The sequence below is a fragment of the Halichoeres trimaculatus genome, unplaced genomic scaffold (assembly GCF_033239565.1).
Source record: "Halichoeres trimaculatus isolate MK-OKI-2021-1 unplaced genomic scaffold, fHalTri1.1 fHalTri1_scaffold_12, whole genome shotgun sequence".
Lineage (NCBI taxonomy): Eukaryota > Metazoa > Chordata > Actinopteri > Labriformes > Labridae > Halichoeres > Halichoeres trimaculatus.
In genome coordinates, this window is record NW_027437190.1 from 11,607,006 (window position 1) to 11,629,034 (window position 22,029).

The window sequence follows — 22,029 nt, forward strand, 5'->3', positions numbered from 1 at the left end:
TTCTCTTGGTTACCTGATGGACAGGTGTGGGTTTACTGCAACATGCAGCCTTCACAAGGATCAGGAAGGAGGGAGAGTTTAACCCTAACCCTGTAATTGCAGGTTGGCACCAGTTAAAAAAACGCTAAAACGTAAACACTTAGTGGTGCATACTCGACTGAAGTCAGAGGTAGATAGCGCCCTCTGTAGATTACTAGGATAACTTGTATAAATCTTTCATCTCACTGATTTGCTTTGTTACAACATTGCTTTGCTGTCCTGGTAGTAGTAGGAATTTAAAACATGTTTCCGGCTCTCTTTGGCTCTACTATCAATGTGAAAGCAAGAGCATGAGTAAAGAGTTCATCGGTGCAAAATGGGAATGAAGATGGGGTGAAGGCCTCCTAAAAGGAACTCAAAAACTTTTAAAACAATACTTAAAGACTGTCTGTATTTAACACAGGGTGTCGTATCACAGTTAATCCATTGAATAAATTGCAACAGACATCATCTCTCTATCCCTCTTGCTGATCTCATGTAGAGCAGGGTTTCTCAAACTTTTGTAGACCACGGACCCCTTTCAGGTTAGTAATTTTTTCAAGGAGCAACACTAGTTTTAAGCTAGGTGTATACTTTCGAGTAATACATTTAGTAAACTTTGAGAAAATGTTGATTCCAAGGCAGTGGTGTGCACAAAGGGGGGGGGGGGTCGCCCTCCTCAAGACCTAATTGTTGAAAAACATGCACTCAAGTGCCCTCGTCGTGGCCAAAACGTGCTCTGAAGTGGCCGTTTTGGGGCAAAAACTGCACACTAAAGTGACCTCTCAGGCACCAAATCACGTGCCAAAGTGCCTTCCTGGTTGACAAAACACACTTATCTGCCCTTTTGGGTGGTTAAAATATGATAAACTGCTCTCTTCTGAGACAAAAACGCACGTTGTGTGTGCCTTTTTTTCTTCTTTTCACCCCTGTCCGAAAAGTCTGTGAACACCACTGGACCAAGGTGTTTTTTTTGTTTGTTTAATTTTTTTTTCTCATGCTGCAAACTATAAAGTGATAAACGTGTCACAATCATATGAAATTGATCTCAAGGCACAAAACTAAATTGGGTGAGAGAATTAGAAAGAATAGAAAGGCTGATTTCCACGGTGCAAGAGCTTCCAGTTTGTTGTTATGCTTTTTTAGTGATATAGCAAACTTTTACAATGGTTTTTGAATTATTCCACAGACCCCCAAGCTATGGTTTGTGGACCCCTGGGAGTCCTGGGACCCCACTTTGAGAAACCCAGTTTTAGAGCATGTGTCTGTGTATTTTTTTGCAGCTAAATGACACTTAAATTTACTCTTATTAACCAGAATTATAAAAAATATCACCCCAAAACACTGGATGATCATGGTACAGCCAGGAGACACCTTCAAACTTCAGTCACAAGGAGAGATAATCTCTTGATGATTTCAGAATGAGAGTCTGACCACAGTTATTACTTCTCTGCGTTTCGTTCTGAGTTGGACCGCTTACAGAATGAGAGGAGCGCTTCACTGCAGCGGAGCAGGTGTAGCCAGCTGCTGAAATGACTTTGTCACAGAGGGGAAAAAACGAATGAAGAGTACATCTAAAACCAATGATGGGTTTGAGATCATTCCCTTTCACACTCCTCTGCCACAAGCCGACGAGGAAGCAAAGGATGAAAGAGTAAGAGCAAGAGGGGGGGGGTGGAAAGAGAAAGAGAGGAGGAAGAGAAAGAGAGATGGAGATGTGCAACGCCAGCCAAAACTTTTTCAATTTCACCGACAATTTCCTGTGTAATTACTGATGTGGTATGATGGTGTTTTAATGACAGGGACCTGCCAGTGACAGTGACATTGTGCGTGTGTGTATGTGTGTGTGTTTGTGTGTGTGTGTGTGTGTGTGTGTATCAGTGTGAGATCTAGCTGGGCCTGTTGATGATGGCAGAGTGATGAGATGGAGCCACGCTGTGGAGATTAGACCTGTCTGCCCTCCACCTCTCCCGCCCCCTCTTCCCACACACAAACACACACTCGCACACACACACACACACACACACACACACACACACACACACACACACACACACACACACACACACACACACTCACACACACGCTCACACAAAACCTCAAGCATTAACACACCCCTCCAAACTACCCAACAATGCCACCTGCTATCTCACCATCACACACACGAGCTCACTTTTGCACCCCCCGCAGCCCCTCCTCCTCCCACCTATCAACCCTTGATCATCAGTGCCACAATGGCGGCCATCAGCGCCACCAAGCGTGTGCGGGTCAATGAGCCGGTACCTGTAGTCGCACCAGGGGCAGCGGTATGGTTTCTCCCCAGTGTGGATCCGTTTGTGCCTTGAGAGGTGGGACTGTGTGGTGGAGGCAAAGTCGCAGAGCTTACATTTGAAGGGTCTCTCTCCTGTGGGGCAGACAGACAGTGGAGATGAGACTGAGAGGACATGAATGTTTAACAAACACTGAAAAGGAAACAACTAACTTACACAATATTTAATAGAAAACACTGCTTTACTGGCTCTGTTCAATAAGATTAAGTACCTGCTTGTTCATATTTCAGAGTTTAAAATGTCATACATACATAAGACTCTTAGTTTTGGCAGCAAAACATTACGTCTTCAACCGGAAACTGTCTAAAATTTTCATATGTAATTGAAACATTTCTTGGTGAGCATTTTCCATGGACATGTCTGGTTACAGTTGACAAGACTCTGAAAACTGTACCAAAAATTGATTTTTCCATACCATCAAAATGAAAACATGGATTAAGTTTCTGTGTAAATACCTCATTTCTGCTTCAAACAGAAAACAACGTGTTGCTCATTCAAACACGGACCCTATAAGCTTTTACATGTTACATCTTTGGGAGAATAATCATATGTTTGTGCACCACAGTCATCAAAAAAACACTGTAGGACAACAGTAGGATGTCATCCTGTAAAATACTTCACGACAGCCAGTTTTTTTGTGACCCACAAATCTGTTGACTACTTAAAGTTACAAAAATTTGTCTTTCAGGTATCAGTGAGCCTTGCTTTCAGGAGTCGTTGTGCCTTTGTATTTAAAGCACAATACCAAATCATGTTTTGTTACACAGCCTTAACCCTTTCAAGGCAGATGTTGTAGATTTGCAACAGCTAATTGCTACTTACCTAATTACTCCACATCTTCACTTTATGAGCCTTTTTTCTCTCAGAAGCACCACTGCAGAACTTAGTTGCCCATTAGCAACAAACAGTTTCCCACTATCCCACCAACTGGCAGAGCTGTGTCACTTCCAACATGGCTGCCTCCTTGGTTACACCGAAACAGATTTTCAAGGCATCAATTTCATGTAAGATTCACTGTCAACCTCCATTAATTTGAAACCAAAATTGCATAAGATGATTCCTGAATATATATATATATATATATATATATTTAAGCACTTTACGTGTCAGCAATATAGATTGGATTGATGTTACGAAGGGGAGGGTGGAGTGAAGGAAAAGAAAGGAGAAGGGATGAAAAGGGAAAAAAACTGATTTCTTCTGTTACTAGAACTTAATTTAAGCCTGAAAGGGTTAAGGAAAAAAGAAAGGAAGGAAAAGGGAAAAAAGGAAAAAGAAAAAAATAAGGTAACTTTTTTGATTTGATGGGGCTGGAACTAGAGATAGCACAAGTTCTTTTTGAGATTTTCTGAAATTATGAGTTAATTGCCATGAAGATCTCCTTACTTGTTCCTGACGAACTGCAGGGGCTGATATAAGAACATCAAGGTCTGCATATAAATTTGCCCCTGACTGGCCTCCAATGCAGGCCAATCAGAGTGAAGGGGGTCTGTGGAGAAGGGAGCCCTAAAGAGACAGCAGCTAAAACATCGAGCTTCAGAGGCTGAAATAAGGTTTTTCTAAAACACCAGTGCGAGTAAAACACAGATTTTTTTTTAACTGCAAAAGCCCTGAAAAAGCACAATCTGCCAGATTCATAGGCCAGAGTTCTGAGCGTGCTGGGAGGAAGTCGTCAGGCTGCCATTGACATCTATAGACGCCAATTTGGTTACAACTATTTGCTGCGTCTACAGAAGTCAATTATATTTTGGGAGGCAGGGTCTGGCGAAGCTTGTCAATCAATGTCAGGCTTGTAAACAACTTGCGCTCTTTGGATGAGAGATCAGCATAGATATGAGAAGAAGTTGTGAGATGATAGTGACACGGCGAGACGCTGCAAATCAGAAAAGCTCAGACAGCTCATGCTCGAACTGGGAATGTGTTGCGGTAGTTTGGAGAAAAAGTGTTGGGATCGTGAGAAAAGACAACAGTGATCATGGAGAGGATCGAAGGATGGAGCACCCGCAACAAGCGTGATCTAGAGGAGTACGCTTCCTCTGTTTTTTTTTAAACCGAAAACGGGAAAAAGGAGGGCCTTTTCTTTCCAGGAGGTTTCAGTTTCTACATAGTCATAGAACCCATTATTCTTTGGGTCTTAAAAGATTGTTCAAGATGCTCTGAAAATGACTGGCAGTCAATGAGTTAGTAAGTCTTGATCCTGCCTTTACAACCTGCCAACCTTCTCAGCCTTTCACAAGTTTGACAGTTGGCTATCCAGCTGACTTTTCTGTTGTCTGGTGTTAGCTAAAATAGCATCAGTGACATTTACATCCCAACAAGAATTACATTTACATTTTTTTGGCTGGTTTCCACAAAAAATGTTGGCACTAAAAGTGGCCTTAAAATTCTATATCAGTCAAACTTTGACAGGAAAACTCTGTCAGGCAGGGTGGCTCCTTCATATTCAGCTGTGTGACAACAGATTTAAATGTGAAGCTTAATCAGTGGAATTGACACATGTCATCGCAGGGGAAGAGGACAGAAATTGGAGGTTTCAGGGGAAAATGGCAGAGAAAGTGAGGAGCAAACAAAATGAATTATGAAAACCTAAATGAATATTTATAACAGATTTCTTGATCCTTGGACGCCTGCCAGACAACGGTTAAGAACAGTATTTGTTTCACTATCCCAATTTCCAAAAACACACTCGTTATTGACAGCCTATCTGAAAAATGCAATTTCCCTAAGCGACAGAATGACATGGTGAAATGATAACTGAAATTAAAAATCTCAGATTCAGTCAGCCATACTGGTACACATGCCTATCACTGACAGCAGCATGTCACACTGATGTCCCTGAGTGTGTGTGTTTGTGTCAGTGTGTGTGTGAGAGAGAGAGAGGGAGAGAAAGACAGCAAACTGCTTCTAACAGTATAACGGAAAAAAAAAAGTGACTGTGAAGATCGTGAAGTGCCAATCACTGGGAGAGATTATAAAGGTCCAAACATACATGGTGTGTGGGTGCTTAAATTAGTTTCAGACATGAGTTCAGGGTGTGTGTGTTGTTGCTTACCTGTGTGTTGGCGTCTGTGTTTGGTAAGGGCGTGTCTTGTGCCTCCAGCAAAACCACACAGGTCGCACAGATAAGACTTCTCTCCTACAGAGACAGATTGAGAGAAGGAGGAGAAATCATCAGGGTCTCTTGGCTAGAGACTAGGAAAAAAAAAATACATGGCAGAAAGTTGTTTGAAATAATCTTAAAATGTGTCAACATAGGAAAAGGAAACCATCATTTTGGGGGGCCTTTGTGCCTTTATTGGATAGAATGGGTAGGATAAATATGTTTTTTTTTTTTTTTTTTTTAGTACTTACATACACTCACTAGTCACTTTATTAGGCACACCTGTCCAACTGCTGGTCAGCCCAAATTTCAAATCAGCCAATCACATGGCAGCAACTCAATGCATCTAGGAATGTGGACATGGTCAAGATTGGTGCCAGATGGGCTGGTCTGAGTGTTTCAGAAACTGCTGATCTACTGAGATTTTCACGCACAACCATCTCTAGAGTTTACAGAGAGTGGTCCCAAAAAGAGAAACTATCCAGTGAGCGGCAGTTCTGTGGGCCAAAATGTCTTGTTGATGCCAGAGGTCAGAGGAGAATGGATAGACTGGTTCCAGCTGATAGAAAGACAACAGTAACTCAAATAACCACTAGTTACAACCGAGGTCTGCAGAAGAGCATCTCTGAACACACAACACGTCCAACCTTGAGGCAGATGGGCTACAGCAGCAGAAGACCATACCGGGTGACCCTCCTGTCAGCAAAGAACAGGAAACTGAGGCTACAATTCACACAGCAACACCAAAACTGGACAATAGAAGATTGGAAAAACGTTGCCTAGTTTGATGAGTCTGGATTTCCACTGTGACATTCTGATGGTAGGGTCAGAATTTGGCGTCAACAACATGAAAGCATGGATCCATCCTGCCTTGTATCAAAGGTTCAGGCTGCTGGTGGTGTGATGGTGTGGGGGATATTTTCTTGGCTCACTTTGGGCCCCTTAGTACCAACTGAGTATGGTTTAAAGTCCACAGCCTACCTGAGTACTGTTACTGACCATGTCCATCCCTTTATGAGCAGAGTGTACCCATCTTCTGATGGCTACTTCCAGCAGGATAACGCTCCATGTCATAAAGCTGGAATCATCTCAGACTGGTTCCTTGAACGTGACAATGAGTTCACTGAACTCCAATGGCCTCCACAGTCCCCAGATCTCAATCCAACAGAGCTCCTTTGGGATGTGGTGGAACGGGAGATTCTCATCATGGATGTTCAGCCGACAAATCTGCAGCAACTGTGTGATGCTATCATGTCAATATGGACCAATCTCTGTGAGGAATGCTTCCAGTACCTTGTTGAATCTATGCCACAAAGGATTAAGGTAGTTGTGAAGGCAAAAGGGGGTCCAACCCGGTACTAACAAGGTGTACCTAATGAAGTGGCTGGTGAGTCTGCATCATATTGTTTCAGTAGTGCATGTTCAAAGCTTAAATTTTCTCATCTTACTTTTTCCAAGAAATCGTCCCAAAAACGCACAATGCATCTACAGTGATGTTATGTTTGTTACAGTATGTTAATTAATATAGTCTGCTCCAACTGACTCCACTTTATTTTATTTTACTGTATCGTTGCCAGTTAGCTTAGTGTATCAAACTGTATTTCACCATGCTGCTCTTATTTCTCACTTGATGTATGCTGCAACAAAACAATTTATCCCCTGTGGATCAATAAAGTTTTATCTTATCTTATCTTACAGCTTATCTCTGTTCACACACTCAGCAGTGTGTCCTGTCCTACCCCCAAATGTTTCCCCCTCTCTGTTATTTTGACAATATTCAACAGCAGCAGCACATGTTGCAAATATGTCCAAATAACACACATCTGTCTGAAATGTTCAACTCAATGTTTCCTTATCACATCAGGTGATCCATGGATGAGATAGGTAACCATGTGCTTCAATCCAGAAACGTAGATCTTTCAAAATAACTGACATTGTCCTCTCCCTCTGGGCACTTGCTACAGAACATGTGTCAGGTACTTCTGCTTATCATATGCAAGGAACACAGAGTGATGATGATTGTAGAGTTCATTAATTGTTTGAATCTCAAAAGGATAGAAAAAGGAAAGTTTTAAGATGCTCAGCATATGTATTTGGGAAGCCCGCCCAGGTTTTGTTGGTGTGTGAGAAAAACTGTCCTTTTGAATATGGCAGCATTCTTTAAACTCAAAGTTGAGCTAACAACTCATCTTTGTACCCCTAACACAAAGTTTTGCACACATCCGGTAAAAAAATTTCCTTCAAGTAATTTGGCTTGATTGTGTTTCGTCATCTGACTGGGCATGTGAGCCACTCTACAGGACTTTGCTTTGGGTATGTGCAGTACGGCATGATCCACTTTAGTTTGTTCAGTGTTATGATAATGGAAGGCCAGACTGGTTGAAGCAGTCAAATAATCTTACATACATGGGAAAATAACAGCATGTCTACAGGGCTTGGCTAGTTTTCGGAACCACTTTTAGTGGCTAACATGGCATGTTCATGGACTGTATAATTAATGAATGTGGTCTCCTGACGTCACCTGTCTGCTCCTGAAACAGATTTTGAAGCAAATCAGCTATCATGGCCATACTGGAAGTGGTGGAGGGCTTCGAGTACAGCAATAGGGTGCCCAAAAGTCACATGACCTGAGCTGTGGTGCTGATTGGGTGAGCTCAGGATCTTAAAATCATCTGAACTGCTGAATAAAAAAAAAATCACCCCCCTGTACAGTGTGTGCCAGTAGTAAAATAAGCAATTCAATTGGGAGACATCTTTTGAACCAGGCTGTAAACAGGTTAATTTCTGCTGTAAAAACAGCTCTTTTGGCTTGGTGTGTATGTTACTTCCGGTACTTCCGGAGCCAGCCTCAAGCAGACACTTGAGAAACAGCAGGTTTTAGCACTTCTGCAGTGTCTCATATTCTTAGACCAGAGGTTGCAGCTTGGGCATGTCACATTCACCTATCCACCCATATTTACTCACGCTGATGGCAAACACTGATACACTAAGTGCCAAACTGCACAGTAGTGGTGATAAAATCACATTCAAATCCATTCAAATCAGGAGGCTCAGTAAGTTTTGAATAAATGTGCACTTTGATGTGTAGGTACGAGATCAAATGGCCAGTCGGCCACACAGATACACACCAACCAATCCTTCACACAACACATCCAGTTCCCCTTACTGTGTTAGGAAGATACCAACTACCTTAATAGTGGTTTAAATAAAAGCTGGCATGCCCAGCAGCCTAACAACTAAAAAACAGGAAATTCAACTGTGAAAGACACTCAACCTTCCATATTTAAAGAGTCATTCCACTTGAGCTTTGTAAAAATGATTAAAGCTTAACATGTTTTTATTCTTAATAGTAGTGTGCTTTTTATCAACAGAAATCTTGATGAGAATTCAGATTCAGATCAAGTGTCATAAAATGAACTCAAATATAATTAGAGGGGTATAAAATACCAGTTTGTAATCTTTTCAGATATTTTTCTTTGTCCCGATTCAACAAATATTGCTGAGTATCATTAATCTGTCACTGGTAGTTGTTCATTTCAAGTCGTGTTCAAATTAATCAAAGCAAATATGATTAAATAGTAAAATTACAACTTCAAATATCAGTGGGTGATAATAACTGAGAGTCTATTTAAGAAGATTCATAAAATCCTTGAAGCTTGAGTGGAAAAGTCTGATGGATGCAGGAATGAGTGATGCTCTCTTCACTCTGGACTCAAACTAAAGAGCCATTGAGCAAGAGAGTGAAAGCTCAAATAGAGACGGAGAAGAAGAGAATATTGTGTTGATGGATTGGGAGGAATGTGTGAAGGAGGAGGAAGGCAGAAAGCGAGAGAGAGAAAGACAGACTGAACAGATGAGCAGAGGGTCTAGTTGGCTAACAGATGAGCCAAGCAGAAGTCACAGATCACTAGTGTATATCCATCAGAGCTCTCACAGCTAACTAATTCCTCCAATCAGATGGATCCGTGTAAATATGTCAAATGGGGGACGGGAAATTGCCAGTGTGGTTTATTGACTGTGATAAAATCTGAAAAGCACCGCTGAACATAATTACATACTTGTCAGAGCCATAAAAATTAGCTTTATTATCAATGGGATGGTTTTGTACAACTTCATTTGGGGGCGATGCCTTCCAGATGGGGAGCGTGGAGAGCTTTTTTACACTCCTCCTCTCTTCCCTGCATCTGGCTCCGTCATTAACAGCATGATGGTCTCTCTCTGTCTTTCTCTCTTACACACATTCATGCAGCCACACACACACAGACACAAACACAGTAGCTTTTTGTGGTAGGATTCACTCAGGTAAGCAAAGGCACATACACCATACACAACACCTGCAACCTGAGCCGTATTCAGACACACAAATCACTCCGCATGTGGAGCGCTGATAATACATTTCCATACATGCACGTGTTGTGTATCAGCACATGTGCATGTAGACATTACAGATAGCACACATCCTAACATATAGACTCTCAATGCGTCACTTAAATATTCATCTAAATGCTGATGCTGAACCCCGAGCTCTCGCCACACACTGCTAACACATTTGGGTGACTCTTCCAGCTGGGCCTCAGCGGTGCTCTGCTCCTCTTCTGCACAGATAGCAGCTTTCAGTGAGTCCGCAGAGACAAAGCAGCTTCAAGTTTCTTCTATTGCACCCATTTAAAGCCACTCGACTGTGAGAAGAGTTTTAATGCAGTGCCACTTAGAGAGGAGAAAAACAGCCTTAAAAAGGTGCATTCGTTAGCCTTTTCACACAGGTTTACTTCCAACACCACTGTGAATGCCCTTTAAATGAACACGGCTTTAATATAAATTAATATCCATTCTGCTGCTTGCTTTGGTTACATGCAATAAACCCCTTACAATTGCATTTCTCCCAAATGTATATGTCTAAAAATATCAGTTGAAAAATTAGTTTCAGAAAGAGATACATTTCATATTCTTTATGTTTAAAGTTTTTTTTTTGTGTGTGGATTGATGGTATAAAAAATATTATTAGCAGAGGAAGAAGGAAAGGAGAGAAGATTACATATGATTGACAAGTTTTCTCTGACAAGCGAGGAACTGTTCCAGATAGCCCAGGGCACAAATGATGGAGGTACACACTCCAAAAATAAACTGAAGTTAATAACCTTCAAGATTTACCTTTTTAAATATTCACAACTAAAGCAAAGCTGAGCAAAAATTATTTATTACTTTTGTGCCTAACTGTCGCAAATGTTCAACCACCATCACATCATGATTTGAATAATGATGCATGTTTTTATTTTAACCCTAAGCTGCTGCATTCAAAGGTGGGAGACAGAGAGCATGTGAGTGGTGGTGGTCAATCTGCATAAAGATAAGCAAACAAAGCGTCAAACTGAAACAAAAAGAGGCGAACTTAAGGTTGCATCTCAGCATCTATACTCTTAAAATGCATCAACACCTCTGCTCAGATACCCAGGATGGTATTAGATTCAGTCTGTTTGCTGCCAGAGTTGTGCTTTCTCTGACTGCTGTGTGTCTCTGCTCGTCCCTCCGTCACAGCCACTACACAGCTAACTCTTTTTACTCACATCATCACAAATATCAATCTTTTATTAAGTCCTTTTGACATCTAATAAAGACATTAAAGCTGCTGAAAGTGGACGGGGAGCAGAGGAGAGACACAGCCACGTGACGTGGTCCCTTTGAATTATTTTTTTAAGCAAAGTACTTTATAATAACTGGTAGTTCAAAGTTAACGTATTAGTTTGAGTGACATGATTAGTCTTTTTTAAATCTTTTTCCCTTCACACTTAACTGCTACTACATGTAAATTAAATGTTGGTTTGTTTTCAGTTGTGTTTTGTACACCAGCTCAATGTGAATGTTGAAATAAAAAATGACAAAACAACAAATTTGGGAACTGAGAGTTTGATTTTCACTGCCTTGGCACTGAACAAAGTATTGATACTGTTTGATTTTACATCTACTATCAAACATCAAAACTTTGGTAACATGACACCTCAAATATCTACCACTGAACATAAGGTTTCATGAAGCTGAGCATTCCTACAACAAACCAATGAGAAGAACAGAAAAAGAGAAAGAGATAAATATTACTTGTCTTACGTTTTGGAAGGCAGTTTTGTGTTCATGATGGACCACGTAAACAGGGAAACAAAAAGTCTCTACCCTGTGTCTCTAAACTCTACATGAGTTACTAAGGATCTGGTCAGACCTTTTTTCCCCTATCAGAAAAACAGCACTAGTCCCTCTCCCACTCCTCCTCCCTCCCTCCCATCTCTCATTACGCCCAACGCTACAAGACCCCACCACAGAAAAATCCATAGCCATCGATCCCTGCGCCCAGCCGTAGTCGCCACAATTATTCTTGAGGAGGAAACGTTGGCGATAAATTACATGTGTGCTTTTCATCTGCTGTTCTGCGGCGAGGAGCCCTCTGAGGACCCGGGTGGGGATGCTGAGGAGGGGTGGTGGGAGAGTGACATGCTGTCAGCGCTGGAGGATCTGACTGGATAAAACCGCATGATCCCCCAACACACAGCAGGACCTCACCGACCGTGACCTCTTCCTTTGAGCAGTACACAAATAACACTTAACCTTTATTTATAAACCTGATCTCTACGCACCTTCGTTATCAGGTGAAACGTTGAACTCACTCTAACCTGAGCTCAATTATTCCTTTAAACTCTGAACTCGAAACAAACAGCCGCTGTACCTTTGCAGATAAACAGGCCAGACACACACACACAGTTGTAAACACACACACAAATCAAGCCATTCACATCCTTATGAATGAAGTACAACCAGGTGTAGCCAAAATCTTAACGACACATTCTGTTTATGTGCAACAAGGGCAGCTGAACTTTTTTTTGGCAACATCACTTCTCTTTTGTTCCCATGATGCACATCAACACTCGGCCTGCTGCTTGAATTAAAAATCCCTTTTTGTCAGACAATAAAAGAACTTTGAAGTCAAAATATACAACCTCTCCTTACATGTGTGTGAGGATACATATATATTTATATATCTATGAGTGTGTGTGTGTTTTAAATAACCCTGGAGGCGTCTGTATGCAGCTATAATTGCCTCCCTCATTAGTTATGTTTTAGCAGGAGCGAATGGGAGGGCAATTAATTTTACCGCTTAATTTTTGACACGGAATCCGCTGCTGTATTGATGTGCTCGCCATTTTGGGTCTCATTTTTCAGGGAAATTAATTGACAAAGTGCGAAGATTTATCAGCATATCGCCAGATTAAGCGACAAACTGAAGCAATGAGGAAATCAATTGTGGCCCCGTCGCTGTGTTCAACCCTCCTCTACCTCCCCCACTCCCCCCTCCACAACACCCAGGAGCCTGGGAAACGCTGGGTGGGTCAGATGCAGTGCACTTATTTATTTATTTGAGTCGCTCATTCATCAGCCGTTACAAATGACCCTGGCGGCTGACGACCACTGAATCCACCCCCCCACCATCCCACCCCCGCCCTCCTCCCTCAGACGCGACTGGTGTGTGAGGAGGGAGTGATTAACATAAAAAACACACAAATCAGAGAGGAACAATGAATCCTGTTAGAGGCAGGAGAAGGAAAGCGGAGGTGTTAACTTTTTTTCCTTTTTGGTAAAGGGGGGGGGGGCGCTGCATGTCACAGCCAGCAACTCTATCCACAGGATGATGAAATGTGACATTTTTTTGTTTGGGACACTTCTGTCTTGGTTTTTGTTTGGCTACAATGTAGTTATGGGTGCCAAATGCAGAGAAAAAAAACTGTATTGTTGAGCTTTCTTGATTATTTTTACTGTTTACAATAACTGACTTTTTGATAGGTTTTGTCCATTTTATTACTGATGCTGGGCCTTCCACAGTATCCCTCCCCACATGACACATGCCAAATACATGCTTCAGAAGCAGGGTTAAATCATGTCTTTTAAAAAGAGAAGCTTGATTATGACAGAAGCTGGTAGTATGGTTTTCCGATTAACAACCAACAGTTTTCTGCAACCACTGGTGCTGAAAAATAAGCCAACACAGATGAGCAAAAGACTGCTGCTCCTTGAGGCCCAAAGAAGTACCACCCAGCCTGGTTCAAATACAGTTTTTGTTTCAAAAGTTTATTCCTCAGTTGAGTTAAACTTCAGTGTGAATGACTTCTTAAAACATGGTTACTAGGGATGCATGATATTATCGGCACAATATCGGTATCGGCTGATAAAAGCTTAAAAACATGTTCATCGGTATCAGCAGATATAAAAATTTCTGCCGATAGGCACAGCCGATAAGGTGCTATTCAGTTAGGATAATTATTATTTTCCATCTAAATAAGCTCCTTAAATAAAATGTAGCACTTCATTTATTTGCACTGCAGAGCTCTGTGTCTGTCACCAGGTTGTTACAGTAGCTCTAAAATAATCAAATGCAACTTGGTTATGTGTAAAAATGCATTGTACATTTAAAGTTCATGTGATCCAAAGCAATTATTTTTCTGTATTTCAATACTGAATGTTTTGAGTTTGAAAAAATAATACATTTCTTATTTATGGTAAAATCAAATGTTTTTTGTCTTGTTTTATGTGTGTTTCTTAAACAAATAAGACACAATTAGAATAACATATAAATTCCAGTACAGGATAGATTTAGCTTTCTTTACAGTGAAAAAACAAACAAACTTGTGACTATCGGTATCGGTATCGGTATCGGCCAAAAGGGGTTTCGATATATCAGCATATCTGATATCTGCAAAATTCCAATATCGTGCATCCCTAATGGTTACATTGACCGAAAGTTACACTAGGTCTGTGACAATAGTTGGATTTTCAGAAACCAATGAGTAATATCACTGCTGTTATGTTTTATACAGTCAGACAACATTTGGTAAAACATTTCCAAACCAGTAGCCTGTTAGCTTAGCTACATTTTCTGATTCAAATACCAACTGCTTATTTATAGATCTTTTCCTTATTTGTTTGTTTAAATGAGGTTAATGTAAAGAGCTTGTATTGGCCTGAGCTGGATTTTGACCAAGTTAAGGGCTCTCAAGGTGGGGGAATTTTAGTAAGAGCAGGTAAAGCATGTGTCATTTAATGTTTCTATGGCCATGTCCACACGTAGTTGGGTATTTTCAAAAATGAATCCCCCTCCCTGGTTTGTCTTTTAAAAATACTTTCATCCACAAGCAGCGGGCAAATCCGCCGATAAGTGCGGCTCGAAGCATTCCAAACCCATACTTGGCAGTTCCAGCCAATCAGAATGAGCCCCCGTCAATCAGCTGTGAGGTTTGAGAAACAAAAACTCTATTTACCGCTGTCCACACGAAACCATGAAAACAAAGTTTTCCAAGATCTTCACTTCGGCCGGAGTTTTCAGAAAACATTGTTTTCAGTGACATAAAGCTGTGGTTTCGCGTGGATGACAGGTGTAAACATGTAAAAATATACGTGGTTTCCCAAATACCTGGCTACCTGTGGACATGGCCACAGCTCTACTCCTGAAATGTGAAAATCTTCTCTTTTTGAATCTTTTAAAAATCTTCTTTTGGGCGTTTTCATCTATTACTGGATAGGACAACCAAAAAGAGACATGTAATGTGGGAAGTGGAGAGGAGGAGGAAGACAGACAGCAAATGGTTATGGCGAGAAGTGGAATCAGTGATTACTGTGGCAAAGATTCTATCCTCCATCTATAGGGTGCATACTCTAAAATCCCACTTACTGAAAGAGCTCTACCTAAATACTTTTAGAAGTCAAACTTTAAAAGGTTGGCTGTGCCTTTGACTTGAGGACTGTTTCGAGAAATGCTTCATTTACCAATTCTGTCTTGTGAAGTTGGATCCAACTGTTGCAGCTTCTTGTATGTTTTTCATGATGGATCCACAGAAGAATTCAAATGTCTGTGTCTTTGTTTTTGTCCATTTCTTTAACCCCCTCTCGATCCATCTCAGGGTGTTTTAGCGAGACATTATGATACCAGCTGCTGTTCTGAGACACCAGAAATGCTGTTTTAAGGATTATAAAGGAATTATGCACTCTTACAAAAAGATTTACTCATTCCTCCACTGTTATGAAGTTATTCTGGTGAGGATAGTACTTTTTTCCAAGTGATTAAGAGTTTTACAGCTCCTAAGAATGAGCTAAATGTGTGTAACATTATACTTAGCTCCTGTGCAAACTCCCCAGTTAGTCATCGTCCTGCGAGCCTCTATATAACCCACACGCTCAAACACACACACACACATCCCTCTTCCATTACTGACTGCACTGTTCCCAGGACAGATTAGTTCAACTTTAAAGTCTCCTACTTATTTTGTTAGTATTGCATCTCAGCGCCGTGAAGGAGCCGATTTATAACCTTTAAACAGATCACACACATGCTGATAATATTTCAGTGTGTCAGGTTGGCTGCTGGAATGTGATTGCAATGATTGTATAGCTGCAGCTAAGCGTCCGACCCTGCACCAATTACAACTGGTAAAGGAGTGTTGGGGGTCAGACGAGAACAAACTGTGTTAGCTTTTTTTGGGTGTTGCTAATCAAGTCAGCTCGCTGAAATGAGGTTGTTTCAGGTTCAATCTTAATTCTCCTGTTTTCATACGTCCTTCCGTGATCACCCCTGATCCTTCAAGATCTCGCATTTCATCACTTTCCTGTCTCCATCTCAATCACTTCACTCACTCTTCAAGTCTGTGTTTCCACCTGCCAAACTCACACACACACATACATACAGACACACACACACACACACACAGCACCTCACGCTCTCCAGGTGACAGCTAGGTGACAGTGTGACGGCAGCCGCCTGATGGGGAATGATGAGGGCTGGAAACAAATGAAAATAAAACGTCTAATTATGTCAGAGGCGCCTTGACGTTACATCACTGTTAAAACACATTTAAAATAACATCCAGCAAGTCTCGCACTCACACACACACACTCACACACCCAGGCACACACAGCAGGCACCCGTGACGGATGGAGGGCTCTCCTGCAAGCGCTCAGTCAGGCTGTCAGGCCACTGGCTGCTGCTGCTTCTGTCATTGACTTAAAAGGGCATCAAGGAGCCGTGTGTGGGACATTACTGAGGCCGAGGGGAAACTGCTGGGCTGCAGCATAAAGACACTTTCAGAGAGGCTGACTTGGGCTCCTATCGAGGGGCTATTATTCAAGACAGTATCCTCCCACCGCCCACCGCACCATCTGTCTATCCAAAGTTTTTAGTAAGTAAAAAAACATGAGTCAGTGCAGTCCCACAGTGCACTGTGCTGTACTGTATGTACCCGAATGAAAGGAGAGGATGTTATAGAGAAGAAAAGGCAATGTCTATATATAACAATACATTTCCAACAGACTTTTTTAAATCAGTTTTTCTTTTTAAAGCAGTGGTTTAAGCTCTTGTTGATATTTCTGTAGTGGAATGATTACCCATGTGACAGAGAGGAAACTCTGTTGTAAAAAATGTGTAAAAGTTTGTGTTTTCTAAGCTTTAATGTGCCTTGAGAGTCCTTTTCTGCTGAACAGACACATGCAGAGACAACTGTTGCCACCGTTGAACTGTTAGAAATTGTGAAAGATTTTTTGATGAAGTATTTGTAGAAAATCAATTAAATGTTTATTTATGGACCAGCATTTCTTCTGAAAAAAAGGTTCTGTCAAAAAATGTATGTTTTATACACAATCGCATACAATGCAAGTTATGTTTTCTTGTTTTATTCCTCGGTTTGGAAAGCTTTAATCTGATCCCTTTACACCAAGGGTCACCAGCCTTTTTGAGACTTTCTGAACAAAGTTGCACAGATCTGTTTTTACTAACAACAACAGGAATAATAGAGGTAACACAATGTAAAGAGACCGCTCACATGTCAATGTTAATTATTCCACAGTTATTATTGATAATTTACACAACAATGAGCGCTATTGTGACCAGTCCTGTTTTTTGGAACGTGTCTTGCAGGCGCGTTAAGTAGTTCTTGCGGGTGCCCAGGTGCCCACAGGCACCGTGTTGGTGATCCCTGAAACTTCTTATTAATATCACAATGCCTGCATTGATCCTTGGTTTTGCTTTGTATTACTAAACTGCATTAGAATTGCAAGTATCAAATATCACTCATTGCTGCAAAAAAGATTTGTTCTAACTAGGGGTGAGTATTGGCAAGAACCTCACGATCTGATACGCATCACAATACTTGAGTCATGATGGGATAATATCACAACATCACATTATTGTGGTAAATTACTATATTCTACCCAGTTAACTATTTGATTGAAAACACCTTTTCCATTTTATTGTGTTTAAAATAACAAAAGTCAGATGCAGTGTATCATAAATACACTTAACTTAAAAACATAAAGATTGTCAAGTTTGTCACTTCAACTACTGAGACATTAAACTAATGTTGCAAAAAAAAAAAAAAACACTGGATGAAAGATGTGGTCAGTTGGTGAAACTGATGAATGTCACTCGGTGTAACCAATGTTACTCATAACAAATCTAATATTACACAAAACATGACTATGATTATCATTTTATCTACACCGAATAATTTTAAGCTAACTGACCCAAGAGTAGAGATTAAACCTTGATGTTTACGACATTAAAACCCACATCGCCAAGTTTAGGTAAAAAATATTTTGAAAACACTTTGAGATTTTATTTATTATACAGTTTATAGGCAACTTACAGCAGGTTAGCTCTTCAGCACCATTTACGGCAATGGAGGTGAGGAGGATGTATAGTATTTACAATTCACATAAAATATTGATTTTTATTTTAATAAAAGTGTAGAAACTAAGAGTTAAAAAAATCAATGTTTTATCAAAAGTCAACGTTATTACCAGAAAAAAAATTGAAAAATATCTGAATTGAGTTTGAATAAGTTAATTACATGTGTGACTTCAGCAAATGTTCAAAATGTCCAACAAGACTTTAAGACCTAACATCCCGTCTTTCTTTAATCAAAAATCCTTGTTGAAATCCTTTTAGGTGCTCAATGGGAGGTAAGAGAAAAAGTCACTAAAAGTTCACTGAACAATAAGGCTTCTTTTTTTGCAATATAAGTGTTTTGAATCCTTTTTAAGCCCTATTGAGAAACTTTTTGTTTGAGTTGAATTTGGTGCCCCCTGTGAGACAAAACATACAAGTTTTCAGATTTTTCAGTACACATGGAATACGTTTTTCAGAGAAAGTAGTCACTGCCTGTGAAAATCTACCTTGGAAAAATGTAAAAGGAGTTGTTTCTTCTGAGAATGTCTGACTCCTACCCAATCACAATTGTTACAGGCATTAAAAAATGACTCTGTCAGTTTTGTTGGTGATGGGCCTGTTTGTTTTTGGCATAAGAGGCATCACAGTTCAATCATTTTCATTGTCAACCAAAAACTACCTGATGAGAGTTTCGGATGTTTTGATGATTCTCTGTTTGGATGACAGGTGAATGTTATATAAAATCATTTGATGAATCTAAATAAATAAATCTCATGTGTTTTAATACTTTTTGTGCCCAGCATCACGCAGTTACACACTGAGCTGATAAAATGTGGGAAAACACTTGTGAGGATCAGATGGATTCGATGAACACACACTTGCTGACCAGCTGGTTTGGGGGAACACACACATTTGGAGACCAGATGGATTTTGGGGAAATACACATGAAAACCAGTTGGATTTGGGGAAAACACCACCTTCATTCCACTCATTAAGCAACCTTCTAAGTCTTTGGGAATTTAGAAAACAAAAACAAACATGAAATCCAAACATCTTTCTCTGTCTTTCTTTGGCCATTATTGTCACTTTTTAAACATTACTGGCTGTTAAAACATCTCAGAGTTGTGACAATGCTGTCAGGATCAGGAGGTAAGTGTAAAACAATGTAAGAGCAGAGTCTGCGAGACGGCCAAAAACTGCTTCTCCACTTTCTCTGGATGTTGAAAATCGGTACAGATGGACATGTCGGGGCTATTATTGGCCAAAAACGTGTGCATATTTTTTTTTCCAAACAAAGCTGTGAAGATTCATAATTAATGTGAGATTTTCACAGTTAGCACATAAACTTCGTTTTGTTAAACTGTGGACAGCTTTAAAGGCACAAAAAAGGACATTTTGTATGATTCAAGTCTGTGTTTCTTGAGAAGGAACCTTCTGTCTCCCACTTAAAAAAAACACAATAAGCCTGTAAAAAAAGCATTTTGCAGCTCAGGGTGTCAGTCGATGTGTTTATGGGGGAGTACAATAGAGGTTGCTGGCTCTCAGTGTCTCACCAGTGTGTGTCCTGTAGTGGTCCTTCATGGCTGACAGGTTGAGGAAGGCATAGTGGCAGGACGGCCAGGCGCACTTATACGGTTTCTCCCCACTGTGCAGTTTCATGTGGTTGTTCAGGGCCCATTTTTCACTGAAGGAGCGCTCACACAAGTTGCATTCGAACTTCCTGCAGGAGAAGAAGAGAGGCAGAGGGGAATGAGGAGGAGGAGGAGGAGGAGGAGAAAAAAAACGAAGAGTTATTTACTGATCCCAAAGCTGACGTAAAATGCTAGACAATCTACCCTGTGAGGAAGGAAATGGAGGTTGTTGGGTACTCGCGCTCACACCCACAGAGCACCCGGCTGTATGAGTGCGTGCTGTACATCTACACACACACACACACACACACACACACACACACACACACACACACACACACACACACACACACACACACACACACACACACACACACACACACACACACACAGAATGCAGTTGGCTGCTGGTGTGTCATGTCTGTATAAGCAGGCATTGATTTTTCTGTCCTGGCCTGCCACCTCCACCATTTATTCTCTGCTTTGCACCAGGGCCCAGAGGACTAGAGAAATTCTGTTACAGTCCACACACACACACACACACACACACACACACACACACACACACACACACACACTCACACACATACAAACACACCCTACAGGGCCAGTGGGGAGAATTGAGTTCACCTGTCCTGTGTCCCTGACCACTTAGCCAGGGCTAAATGAACAGTTAGCAACATTTTACCTCTTGCCTCCCTCTTAGCGCTCCTGGTTCAGAGTTTCTCATCATCTTAGCTGAAACTCTGTGCGCGCTCATAATCTCTGGATGTACCATCAGCTCTGTTTAGTGCATCACATGGTCAGTATCAGGTATGAGATGCTGCTTTTTGTTTCACGGAGCCAAAAGCCTCTGTGAAGAAAGCGATCCTTCTGTACTCTGGACATCTGTCTGTTTTTCATACCTCCACACAAACAGCCGACAAAAACTCTCCATCTTTTGTTTGTTTTTATACCACTGTGTAGGATGTTTGCACCTATATTCATCTGCTGCGTTATTAGCCTTCAAGAAACACACTGAAGTAAAAACAATAGAAAAAGCCTGTGCTTGAATTAATCTTTACCCCCGCGCTATAATTTAGGCGCAGAATGACTAATGTGCGAGTCATAAACAAATGAAGTCGGCTTTTGGGGAGCATTCGTCTTACAGCGAGGGCCATGTTATTTTAGGGAGGGCGGCTGTCTTTAAGTCCTGATTGTGTCGCTTAATCCCCGTGGTATCTGTTTCATAGCGAGCAGCATGACACTCACCTGAACAAATAATGACTCCGAGCAGCATGTAGCATGTGTCTGAATCAATAATTCAAACTCATACATCTTCCTTACTGGAAGAAGTGAGGGGGGGCAAAGGAGAATGAGAGGGAGGGGGAGGAAGGAGAGGGGGGAATTAAAGATGGGGAGAGGGAAAGATAGAAAAGAAAATGTGTCCTGGCTTCCATATCAATCTATATGCTCCATGAAGATGAATGTAAATGCGATATGGATGTCATCCTACACTATTTCAGAGGACATTTTAAGCTCACTTACCAGGAAAGATGGTGTGGCTTTAAAATGGTGCCTTCATCACCTGGCTCTGAGCTCAAATACGTCTTTTAACTTCTCTGTTTTCCTCTCTTTCTCATCAGGTGATTTGTTCAAGTGTTTATTTGACCAGCAGATGTATGTCTGCGTCTGCATTCCCTTTTCTTCTCCTCCTCCCTGCAGTATTTGTGGGACGGCTCGCCGCCCGTGCCACCGGGGGAGAGGTAAATAAGATGAGTGAAGAGATGCTATCTTTTATTGTAAGCATTATGCACAACACTCCTGCTTTATGAGCTAAACGGGCCATTGTTTATCACGGGGCGTAATCGCAAAGTCAGGCAGGCAGGCCTTGACATGGGCGCGCAGCATGCTGGGATGGAGGGGAGAAGGAAGAGGCAGGAGGAGAGGAGGGAAGATGGAGGAGTCAGGCCTGGCAGAGTTGACTATCAGTGGGGGTTTTGTAAGGATGAGAGGAGGGTTTGCGTCTGTTTTTATGGGATCAGATGGAGCGCTTTGATCTTGTCCCCGCGTGTCAGATCCCGTCACGATCCACCGTCTCGCCCATACATATGCATACTGCCTCTAAACAGCCAGGCACCATGCAAAACACACCAAAGGTAGGAGGTAGAGGAGAGACAGAGAGAGAAAGAAAGAAAGACAGAAAAGAAGAGAGGGATTTTTGTATGCACGTAGTTATGCATGTGTATGAAGGAAGGAGACAGAGACAGAAGGACGAGA

At 41.3% G+C, this 22,029-nt stretch overlaps 1 protein-coding gene across 1 annotated transcript in view; it reads right to left on the bottom strand.

Moving 5' to 3' along the window:
- Positions 1–22,029, bottom strand: part of znf407 (zinc finger protein 407) — a 184,102-nt gene that overhangs the window by 62,486 nt on the left and 99,587 nt on the right. Inside the window, exons 6-8 of the mRNA XM_074684332.1 lie at positions 19,693–19,859; positions 5,401–5,484; positions 2,302–2,422 (exon numbers count right to left, since the gene is read on the bottom strand). Coding sequence (XP_074540433.1) covers positions 2,302–2,422; positions 5,401–5,484; positions 19,693–19,859 — 372 coding nt within the window. The remainder of the gene's footprint in view (positions 1–2,301; positions 2,423–5,400; positions 5,485–19,692; positions 19,860–22,029) is intronic.